Here is a 12628-nt window from a genome sequence, read left to right as displayed (position 1 = left end):
TCATTTGGTCAAAGAAGAAGTCTACTTGAGCAAGGGATAGAAGAGGAACACCTCATCTAGAAGGCTCACTCAAGGAAGGTCTATCTCTAGACAAGAAACAAGGAAGGAAGACAAAGGGCTGGAGAAAAGTGCTGGAAGGAGGAAGCCTACATGTCGAGGAACAAAGTGCAGGAAAGAGGAGACGACTTGACTTTTGCTTGGAGGACACTCTTATCAAGGGTCTAGGGTTTGACATTGATCAATAGAAGCTTCAATAAGAGAAATTTACGAAAGGGTTTTCCTCTCAAGAAAAGAGAGATTTTGGCCCTGGCAGAGAGCCAACATCTTGTGTTCTTGTTCTTATGTTTTGGTAGCAGTTTGATGAAGTACACACGCATGCACTAATATTGAGCAGCCTCAGGGTTTTTAGGTACATGGGAGAAATTCCCATGTATGCAAGTTGAAGAAGGCCCTTTATGGGCTGAAGAAGGCTCCGCGCGCATGGTATACCAAGATTGATGGATATCGTCTTGGTTCGTGCTTCACCAAGAGTGAGGCGGATCATAACTTGTACTTTGTACTCATTGAAGGAGAACCACTCATCTTGATATTATATGTGGATGATCTCTCTTTGATAGGATCAGAGAAGCTCATAGGGATGTGCAAGGATCTTGCTTTGGAATTTGACATGAAAGGACATTGACTTGATGCATTACTTTTTGGGATTGACGTGTGGCAGCACCCAAGAGAGATTTTCCTTGGGCAGGGCAAGTATGCAGTGGAGATCTTGAGGAAATTTAGGATGGAGGATTGTAGGTCTATGTCTACACCTATGATCACTAACCTAAAGAAGTTGAGTGCTTCTGAAGGTGAATTAGTGGATCCCACACTGCATAGATAGCTTATAGGTTCTCTAGGCTGAATATATGTTTTGTTGTGAACATACTCAGCTAGTTCATGCTGGAGCTAAGTCAGGTCCATTTGGTGGCAACGAAGCATGTGCTGAGATACCTGCCTAAGACAATAAACTTTTGGACTGAGATATGTCATAGATGTAGTGGAGCTACAGGGATACACAGATTTTGATTAGGCAGGGAGTGTGGTGGACAGAAAGTCCACATTTGAATGTTGTTTCATCTTGGGATCAACTATGGTCTCATGGTTCACCAAGAAGCAGCAATCAGTGGCACTTAGTTCAATAGAGGCAGAGTACATTGCAGCGAGTATGGCGAGTTGTGAGGCAATCTGGCTTCACAAGATGCTTGCGGAATTATTTGATCTGCAAATGGGGCCAATAGTGATACATTGTGATAATCAGAGTTACATTAAGCTCTCTGAGAATCTTGTGTTTCATGATCAGTCCAAGCATATCAAGATCATATATCACTTCATCAGAGACAGGGTCCAGAGGGGTGTTGTGAGATTGCAATACATTTCTACAAAGGAGCAGGTGGCAGATGTTCTCACAAAGCCTCTAGTGAAGGGAAAGTTTGTGAAGTACCGAGATAAGTTGGGGGTAGTGGAGAATCCCTTCCTTACTATGAGGGAGTGTTGATATGAGTAGCTTCAAAAGGTCTTCTACATCGACTTGGCGTCTTAGCATGTGGAAGACAATATTCGCCTCTTCTAGTGATTTATGTCTTCTTTCCTAAGTCTAACTTGGGAAAAGTACAATAATTAAAGTAAATTAATTATTGTGGACTATTGAGTTATTTTCTAAGGATAAATAATTTAATTATTTAAGTGATTTAGAAATAATCTCAATCATTGATCTCCATGTTTGTCCATCTTTTTGAGGGTGATAAGTGGAACTCATATTAAGTAGGTTCCTATGTGGTGAACAATTCCTTCCAGAAATTAGCCTTGAATTTGGCATCTCTATCACTCACAATGACTTTCGGAAAACTGTGTAAACTATATATATTTTTGCAAAATATTTCAGTGATTTGTTTAGCTGAGTCTGATTTCTTTATTGCCATAAAGTGAGCATATTTGATGAGTCTGTCGACCACTACGAAAATCTTGTCCTTGCCTTCAGATACGGGTAATCTCTCAATAAAGTCCATTGATATTTCTTCCCATTTCTAATTCGGAATTTTTAAAGGGTGAAGTAATCCAGGTGTCATAATATTTTCACTTTTATTTCTTTGACATGTGTCACATTCTACTACATACTTCTGAATATCGCGACTCATCCCCTTCCAAAAGAATGATTGACGTGCATTGTAGTAAGTTTTAAAGAATCCTACATGTTCGACTAACAATGAATCATGTGACTCCTTGAGTATCTTGGATTTAAACTTGGAGTTTGCATTCAAATAGATTCTTCCTTTGTACCATAGAATATCATTCTTCCATTCAAATTTTGAGTTGTCTGGAAGGTTATTGATTATCGCAGTTATTTCTGGATCCTTGGCATACTCACTTCGAATCTCATTAAGCCATTCAGGAACAACAACCAAGACTGCAAGTAGTGTTGGTTCTTCGTCTTTCCTAGACAGGGCATCTGCTACTACATTGTCTTTTCCCCTTTTATGTAGTATCTCCATGTCAAAGGCGGCAATTTTTTCAATCCATTTTTGTTGTTCTTCGGAAAGTGTTTTTTGTTGAAGGAGGTGCTGGAAACTGTTATGGTTTGTTCGAATGGAGAACTTACTTCCTAAAAGATATTGTCTCCACTTAGCCAGTGCATGCATAATAGCGAGCATTTCCTTGTTGTAAGTGGACTTGAGACGTTCTCTTTTATTGAGCTTCCTGCTTTCAAAAGCTATTGGATGCCCTTCTTGCATTAATACTGCGCCTATACCGAATCCAGAAGCATCACACTCGATGATAAATGGTTTAGAGAAATCTGGAGTTGCCAATACTGGGGCATTAGACATAACTTCCTTCAGTTCTTCAAAACACCTTCCTGCTTCCTCATCCCATTGAAATGAATTCTTCTTTAAAAGGTTGGTCAGAGGTGCATTTATATGTGCATAGTTTTTAATAAATCTTCGGTAATATCCAGTCAATCCTAAGAACCCTCTAAGCTTGGATACATTAACTAGTTTGGTCCATTCCTTTATAGCTTTGATTTTATTAGGGTCCACTTTTACGCCTTCATGGGATATAATGTGTCCAAGGTATTCTACTTCTTCCTTTCCAAAGGTGCATTTGGATTTTTTTGCATAGAACTGATGCTCTTTCAGTAGTGTAAGAACTTTATCTAGATGTTGTAAGTGCTCCTTCCAAGTTTTACTGTAAATTAAAATATCGTCAAAGAATACTAATACAAACTTCCTAAGATATGGATGAAATAATTCGTTCATAGTGGCTTGGAACATTGTTGGCGCATTGGTTAACCCAAACGGCATTACTTTAAATTCATAGTGACCATCGCGTGTTCGAAATGTCGTTTTTGGTATGTCTTCCAACCTGATTCTGATTTGGTAATAGCTTGACCTTAAGTCCAATTTTGAGAAGTATTTTGCACCGTGTAGCTCATCCAACATTTCATCGATAAAGGGGATTGGGAATTTGTTTTTAATTGTTATTTTGGTTAATCCTCTGTAGTCAATGCATAGCTTGAATGAACCATCCTTCTTCCTTACCAATAGTCAATTTCTGTCTTTTGGTGATGTGGATATCGATACGGCTTGAAGTTGACGGGGTCTGACCCTGCTTTGACTTCTATTGTATGCTCAATTTCCCTGTTAGGAGGCATTTTCATAGCCAGGTCTTGAAATACCTTTTCATGCTTCTTAATTAGATCTTGTACTTCTGGTGAATCTTCGATGATCATATTTGCAGATAACATATCTAATTGGTGACATTTTACTACATAAGCTGGTGCTCCTTTTCGAATCATCTTCATCATCTGAGATGACGATACGATTTGATTCTCTGGTGCTTGGAATCTGTATAATTTGTACCTCTGCCCTCCCCAATTAAATCTTATGAACTGTACTTGATGGTTGGCAGCATAAGTGCCTAGAGTTTTGAGCCATTGGATCCCTAAGACCACATCTACTCCTCCTAATGGTATAGTGAAGAACGAGGATTCTAAATTAAAGTCTTGTATCTGCAATTTAACCTTATGGCATTTCCCTACCTTTTCAATCTTCTTACAGTGAGCTACCATCACCTTCATGTTCGACAAGGGAAATGAGAAAATGTTGAGTTTCTTTGACATGGTTGCCTCTAAAAAATTGTGGGTGCTACCAAAGTCAATGAGAACCACTACATTGTTCTTCTTTATATGTCCTTTCAATTTTAGAGTCTGAGGTTGTGATATACCTGTCATAGCTGATAGTGACACTTGCGGAATACTTTTGTCATCTAATTCTAGAGAGAACTCTGGGGCATCTTCTGTTTCTTCTATGTCGGAATCATCACTGTTTGAATCATTAGTTGCTTCACAGTTATATAGGTTCTTTGATTCTTTTCCTTTAGCACACCTATGTTTAGGGTCCCACTTCTCGCCAGTGTTTGCATTTGCCTTCTTTTATCCTTTGTATTTCCACGTTAGATTTTTTGCCTTCACGACGATGTGGTGGAACATATCTTGTATTATTCATATCCACAGACTGGGGCATTCTTCGTCTCGAATATACTTTTTCCAGTTTTGACCACAGTATCTGTTCAAATTTCTTTTCAATAGTTTTTGCTTTTCGTCTTGCTACTTCTATCGACGCGATATCATGAAGCTCAAGTTCTACTTGTAGATGAGTTTTAAGTCCAGAGATGTATGATTGAATTAGACGAGATTCTGATAACCCAGGTGCTCGTGTTGCTAAGGTCTCCCATTCTCGAGTGTACTCATCCACACTTCCTTTTTGTCGTAATCTGATGAGTGTTGAAAAGAACTCTTCTTCCTTTACACCTTGGAATCTTTTAAAGGATGCGTCCTTATATTTTCTCCAACTGATAGCGATTGTCATCTTCTTCCGCCACATATACCAGTTATATGCTTCTCCTTCCAATTTCATGGAAGTGTGCCTAATCTTTTCATCATCATTGTCGATGTCGTAAATCTCAAAGTATTCTTCTGCATTATTCAACCATGCAACGCTGCATTTTTCGTTCCCATCGAATTTGGGCATCTCGATTTTTGCCTTTTGCTGATACGTTGCTAACGGTGGAGCGAAAAGAGGGTGTTGATTGGTGAATGTATCCCAGAGTTGCTTATTTGAAAAAGTTGTTACTTCCTTGATGGGGCCTGGCTGATTTTTTTGGAGATTCCGCTTTTTCATGAGAATATGATGAATTTGTTGAATCTGATGAATTGTGCGGTTGATTACCTCCATCATCTTGGAGTAGTTGTTGGGTGTAGCCTTCAGCCTTCCACACAAGGTGTTCAGCAATGCTAATGTCTGATTATGATTCATTTCTGATTGGATCTGGTTCTGCCCAAGTTGTATTTCTATCCGATTTGTCGTATCTTGAAGCTTCTTGATATCGTCGGAATGCCCGATAAGCTTACTCTCGAGATCAATTAATTTTTTGTTGAAATCATCAGAGTGGCTAGCAATCCTATTCTCTAAGTCAATCAATTTTTTGCTAAAATTGACCATTGACATCGATGACATTGAACGAGTTTGTGGGGGTGTATATTTGTCCGCCAGCTTTTAATTTGATTTTTTTTAATAATTAAATTAATTTAATTTAATTATATAACATATAGTTTTTAAACTATAATATATATATATATATATATATATATATATATATATATATATATGTTATTATTGATTAACCTCTATGGGTTATTTAAATTAATATGCCGTGGAAAAAAGACAGGTTCACGCGGAGCGTTTGGGGTGGCGTGGCTTGGGCGGAAAAGAAGACAGCGGACGGTGGACAACGGAACGGCGAACAGGGAAACGAGGTGAGCAGAGGACGGCGGACAGCGAAACGAGTGTGCAGAGGACGGCGAACGGGTGCGACTGCGGACAAATGAAAGGGGCGGAAGCACAACGCCGGGACAATGGACAACGCAGGGAAAACGGACGACGGGCAGTAATACTGTGAATGTCGATGCCAAGGATTGAAACGCCTCTGATACCAGATGAAACACACCAACTTAATAATTGAAAGCCATTGATAAATATTTTATTAATAATTGAATAGATGATGCTTACATTTTGTGAGAGGCCCTGGCTATATACTGCCTTGGGTGCCTCTTGGTGAACAGGCATGATCTTTGATCATGCCCTTTGCCTAATAAACTATAACTAACTAATTTTTTATATAACATGCATCTACAAGGAAGTCCATTGGGAGCCATGTCTTGCGACACATCTCCACAATCTAAACTATGGCACCGAAGGTTTGCCCATCTTCATTATAAGGACCTACCCGATGTGAGACAGATGGTGACAGGTATGCTTGAGTTCAAAGTAGAGCATGAAGGTGTATGTCCAGAATGTGCCAAAGGAAAACTTACAAGGGAACCATTCCCCTCAAGTAATAACAAGACCACAGATATATTGCAATTGATCCACTCCGACATATCTGGTATGATGCCCGTAAACTCTTTGGGAGGATACTTATATTATCTCACCTTTACGAATGATTATTCTCACAAGACCTAGATCTACTACTTGAAGAAGAAGGATGAAGTGTTCACCTGGTTCCGACACTTCAAAGCCTTGATCGAAAACCAATCCGAGAAGAAAATCAAGATATTGAGGATTGATAATGTGACCAAGTATGAATCCAATGAATTCCAAGATTATTGTAGAGAAGTTGGCATTAAGAGGGAGACTACAACACCATACACTCCTAAGCATAATGGTGTGGCTGAAAGGAAGAATCACTCTATTGTAGAAGCAGTTTGTGCCATGCTTCATGGTCAAGCCCTTCTGAAGTTCCTATGGGCTGAAGCTGCATATACCGTCTTGTATATTCAAAACTGATGCCCTCATCAAGCATTGGACTCCAAGGCTCCCGAAAAAATGTTCACTGTTAAGAACTCTGATGTCTCTCATTTTAGAATTTTTGGAAGTCTCATATATTTTCATGAGCCAAAATAGGAAAGAAGCAAATTGGGTGCATCTGGAAAGAAAGGAATCTTTGTGGGCTATAGTGAAAATTCTAAGGGATATAGAATTTATGTGGTTGGTCAAAAGGAAGTTGAGATAAGTCATGATGTCACCTTCGATGAAGATATGACCCTCATGAAGATCAACAACCTTCCTATCCTAAGGAAGGACAAAGAAGCTGACACCGAAATCAAGTTGCAAAAAAGACAAAACGATCCCTGATGTTGATGAACCTATGGATCCTATTGATCCTCCTCCTCATGAACCCTCCTCCTCCAAAAGGAGACCCTCATGGCTTAGGGAGACTCTCGAAGATGGCGAGAGACACACTGCACCAAGGGGGACTTTCCGTGAAAGCAAGAAGCCGAATAGGTATCAAGGATATTTGACCGCCATGAGCACTATCATTCAAAATGAGCCTTCATCATTCGAAGAATTCGTGAAGCATCAAGTATGGAAGGGTGCAGAAAAGTTCAAGGCTCACTTTGTTGCTCAAGGCTTCTCTCAAAAGGAAGGTGTAAATTACGATGAGATATTTGCACCTGTTGCCCTATACACCACTATCCACTCAATCATAGCCCTTGCTACCTCGCAAGGATGGAACCTACATCAGATGGATGTTAAGACTGCTTTCTTGCATAGTTCAATCAAAGAGGAAGTCTATGTGGAACAACCCAAGGGGTTTGAGGTTCATGATCGGGAACCTCATGTATGCAGGTTGAAGAAAGTTTTCTATGGATTGAAGCAAGCACCTCGGGCTTGGTATGAGAGGATCGATAGCTATCTGATGAAGTTGGGATTCACTAGAAGTGAAGTCGATCGTTAAAATTTAAAATGTCAAATGAAAGTTATAATAACATGATTTTTTGGCCCCTTCCCAAGAGTGAACTTGTACAGCATATCAAGTATCCAATTTGTCAAATATGATTCTAAAATTTCTAACTGAGGTACTTCGTTGTGCCTTCTCAGATCCTTGAAAATTTCAGTTTGAAACTACTCTAGAACAAAGTTACAACAAACTTACCAAGATGATTGGTTTAGAAGTGGATTTCAAGAATCAAAACTAGTCACAAACCCTAACTTCCATAGGATATATCTCCAAAATTTTAGCAAACCAAAATCTAAAATTTTGAATCACATAAACAAACTTATAGTGAAACACTGAAATTCCAAGATGACCTGTTTGAAACTAAATTCAGGAACAGTCACAAACCCTGACTTCCATAGGGTATATCTTTGAAATTATTTAAAATAAACCTTGAATTAAGGGCATATATCCAAAATTTTAGCAAACCAAAATCTGAAATTTTAAACACATGTAACTTGTTACTTCATAGAAACAAAGTAATAACGAAAATTCCAAGATGACTTCTTTGAAACTAAATTCCGGAATAGTGGCAAACCCTAACATCCATAGGGTATATATCTCTGAAATTATAGCAAACAAAAAATTGAATTTTTTACCACAGATACTTTGATGTTTCTCTTCAGGTGCCTCAAAATTTCACTGTTTAAAATTTAAATCTTTATAGAAAAAATATTCCAGTATAAAATCCAAAATGACTCTTTTGAAACTGAATTCAAGAACAGTCACAAACCCTAATTTCCATTGGGTATATCTCCAAAAGTATAGTGAATACAAACTTGCAACTTTTAACATAGGTACTTTGATATTGTTCTACAATCTCCACAAAATTTCATTGTTTGAAGATTCCTAAAAAAGAAGTTATAGAGAAAATGCCAAGATAAAAGTCAATAAAAGTTTGTCTAAGTCTATAAAAGCCAAGGCAGGAATATAGGTTTATCCATTCAGTTTTCTAACAGCAAACAGTGAATTACATTGATATTGTTTCCCTGTAGCAAATTTCATTTCAGAATTAATGAGCAAGCAGTGAGAGGTTTTGACAGTCCATAAACTGAGTTTCTGTTTGTTTACTTAACAGTGATTAGCAGGTAAGCTGTAATTCTGCTGTTTTTCCTGCTTAATAACAGTTATGTGATTTAAGACAGTCATGTGAGTTTCCATCATAAGCTTTCTGCAAAATGTGTTTATAGACTTTAGCAGTATTAGAACACTAACTTTGAGTGGCTTTCAGGTTTCAGCTATCTATTAGTTTAGGAATTCTTTTAATGCAAAGTCAGAAGACCACAGTTTAGGAAATTCCAACACCTTGAAGAACAGATCAGGAACCTTATAGGAAGCAGCCTTGAAAGGTAAAATCGAAATGAATGAGAAAGGCAGAAAAAGAAAAATCACCCATTCCCAACAATAACACATTGTTTGTTCATCAAGTTGTGGTGTAGTTGTGAGTTAAAGTGCTTGCAATGATAATGGCCAAAGTTGAAAACCTGTTGAGTTTGCTGCTTGTGCTAACATAGTTTCCTAAGAAGATGAGGCTAGGTGCAAGTCTTATGTGACTTTGACAGAATATATACCCCTCCATCACATCTCTTGGCAAACGATTGCATGATTGTAAAGCACATCTTATATCTAGTTTACAACCTTTCTGATTAATAAAAAGGTTCAACTATATATGTCTGGAAGCGATGAAATCTCTCCTCTACGTTTATTACTGAGCAGAAGTTGTCGTTATATGTGAGCACGCTTTTAAAATTTACATCAAGGGCAACTAGGCAGCCACAAGATTGCAGCTACATTACTACAACAAAGAGCCAACAATAGCTGACCTTGAGGAGGACTCGAGCAGCCTTGCATCTATGTATGTGTGCTTGGGTATTGCAATACTTGACCACTGCCTCAAGGTGCCTCATAGCAATCTTAGAGACTGGAACAACCTTTATGTTAATTGACCAACCTGGAACAACCTTTACGTTAATTGAACCTTGGTCAATGCTGAAAAGCGCTCTCCTCTACGTTTATTATTGAGCAGAAGTTATCGTTATATGTGAGCACGCTTTTAAAATTTACATCAAGGGCAGCTAGGCAGCCACAAGATTGCAGCTACATTACTACAACAAAGAGCCAACAATAGCTGACCTTGAGGAGGACTCGAGAGCAGCCTTGCATCTATGTATGTGTGCATGGGTATTGCAATACTTGACCACTGCCTCAAGGTGCCTCATAGCAATCTTAGAGACTGGAACAACCTTTATGTTAATTGACCAACCTGGAACAACCTTTATGTTAATTGAACCTTGGTCAATGCTGAAAATGGTAATTGACCAAGAAACTTGGTCAATGCTGAAAAATTCATAATTCCTCTTGAAAAGCCCTTATGCTAATTGACCAAGAACCTTGGTCGATGCTGAAAAACTCATAATTCCTCTTGAGAAGCCCTTATGGTAATTGAACCTTGGTCAATACTGAAAAACTCATAATTCCGCACCATTTCATTTGATGTAACCCCGTTTGATGAGCGTATATGCACCTATTTTCAAATTAAAAAACACCCATTGATTGGCTGTAAATTTCCTCAATAAAAGCCGTATATCCCCAAGTATCGGAAATGGAAAACAGAAACGACAGAAATACGTTTTCCGAGACGGGTAAAGCAAGGGTCCAAAAGTATCAAAAACTTTGGGGTAGTCTCCATAGGAAACCGCACTAAATGGGTAAAACTGGAAAACAGTTTTCAAAAACGAGAACAATTGTTCTTTGTTTTGCTGGTCCGCTACTCTGTTTTGAATAATCGAAAGTTCAAAATAGTATTTTTTTCTTACACCCATTGCAAACGGGTTCTGCTTTATAGGGCTCGTATACAGTTTTGAGGTTAGTATAGGATCTCTTAATTTTGTTTTTCGTTTTGGAGCTGTGAACGAGTGAAAAGTTCGCTGCAACTGCCTACAAGAACTGCGGGAAATATGTTTTTGGAAACCACTAAGGCTTCAGGGGTTAATCTTGTGGACCGAACTATTATATTAGAGATTTAAAAAGAGAAAAAGAGGTTAAAATATACCTTAGACAGGGTTACTTCCTCCGGTGCATCCATATCTTCCTCCATTGTTAATGTTTTCGCTGATAGCATGCAGGTATCTTTGATCTCGACCCAAGAACCAGCTTTAAGCTAGACACGAGACTATGTTTGCGACGTTTATAGTTTGCAGGTTGCTCTGGGCAAGGGTTTATTATTAAATATTTATTTCCATCTAAATTTTGAATTTTGGAATATTGATAATAAATAATGTTGATTTGGTTTTTTTTAATTGAAATTAAAATTTCCCATATTTTCATTGGTACATTTATTTTATTAAATTTTGGTTAGTTTGTATATCGTTTAGTTTTTAAAAAGTTTTAAGCTTAAATCTTATGAAGAGGGGAATGAGAGGAGTGCGCCTATTGAACTTTCAAGAGGCCTCTAGATTTAAGTGACTTTCTCACAATTAGATACATCATATAGTCTCAACCTAAACTTAATATTAAATGAAAAAAATTATTAAAATAATTATAATTATAATCATGTATGTCTATTTTTTTTTTAAATATAAATATTTTCTATAAATATATGACAACAACTTGTTGAGTATCAATATTTATCGTGTTGTTATTATTTACTATTGGCGGTGACCATGTTACTAATAGAATGGGTGGTGTCACCACCACCGTAAGTGTATTTATTGGGGGAAACCTTAGTAGTGGTGATTTTGTGGCAAAGGTTATTCTATAGCAATGGTGGATCTTTTTCAATGCAGTAACAGTTTTCTAGTGGTTCCCTTTCAGTGTCGTTGGTTTCTCCTTAAAGGTAGGTAAATGTTTTTTCATGGTCATTGGTTTGCGGGTTTCCCCGATTCTTGTGGTAGTTGTCGAGTATGTCATCTCTTGCCTACTCCCCATGGTGTATGTATTCTTTGGTGGGTCGTTTTCATGGTGACGAGGTCTCTTATGTATAATTGTTAGTGGGTTTTTTCTTTATTCCATTTTCTGGTGCTTGTTGCTGTGTTGGTGGTTTTTGTTGCAGTTTGGTCTTGCTGAAGAACTTGTTTCTTCCTGGTGGTGGTCTGGGGTTTGTCCGTTTATCGGTCTGTCCTTTGTGTGGGTAGTGATGTCAGGCACTCTTAACGCCCTTGATTTTAGAGTTTGGGGGGACCTTGATGATGCCCCCCTATATTTTGCTCCTCCATCGAACATCATTCTAAACCCTCTCTCTTATTGTCTATGTTCTCTTCCCCGACCTCTCAGTCATCCTTTCCTCTTGGGCCATCCGGTTCTCCCTTCTCTCATCCCGCTCCTCTGATTTATGAGGACTTGTCACCCTGTGTTTCTGCGGGGATTATGGATAGCAACATTAATATTACCGTCTTCAGTGGTATTTAGAGGTGCTCTTTTGAGGTGGGGGGGATTTTTTCGGAGGAACCAGCTCTCGAGGGATTGAAAAATTCAGCGACGTCCCTAGGTTTCGGGACTTGCACCCTTCTTCTTTGGAGATAGATCCCCCCTTAGTGGTTTCCCCCGAGGCTTCAAGTCTGGTGCAGTCGCAAGTGGCTTCTCTTTGGGAGGCTGTCCGGAATCTTTGTGGGCTATAGTGCCTTGCTTTAGTAAATATAGATCTTGGATTGTCTCAAACGGTATCTCGGATCAATGTCTATTTTTATAGATATTGAGGTTCAAAAATCTTTCTCTCCCCCTCCATTTAAATTTAATCATGTTTGGTTCGAAGATCAGTCTT

At 38.4% G+C, this 12628-nt stretch overlaps 1 protein-coding gene across 1 annotated transcript in view; it reads right to left on the bottom strand.

Annotated features, from left to right (window-relative positions):
* LOC149197077 (uncharacterized) overlaps positions 1-11076 on the bottom strand; it is a 161226-nt gene extending 150150 nt beyond the window's left edge. The window contains exon 1 of the mRNA XM_089403844.1: positions 10922-11076. Coding sequence (XP_089259970.1) covers positions 10922-10990 — 69 coding nt within the window. The 5' untranslated portion in view covers positions 10991-11076. The remainder of the gene's footprint in view (positions 1-10921) is intronic.
* Positions 11077-12628: the final 1552 nt, after the last annotated feature.

This window comes from Pinus tabuliformis, chromosome 2_2, assembly GCF_031772625.1.
Source record: "Pinus tabuliformis cultivar Carrire ecotype Pingquan chromosome 2_2, CPIR1, whole genome shotgun sequence".
Lineage (NCBI taxonomy): Eukaryota > Viridiplantae > Streptophyta > Pinopsida > Pinales > Pinaceae > Pinus > Pinus tabuliformis.
This window is presented reverse-complemented; position numbering and strand designations above follow the sequence as displayed.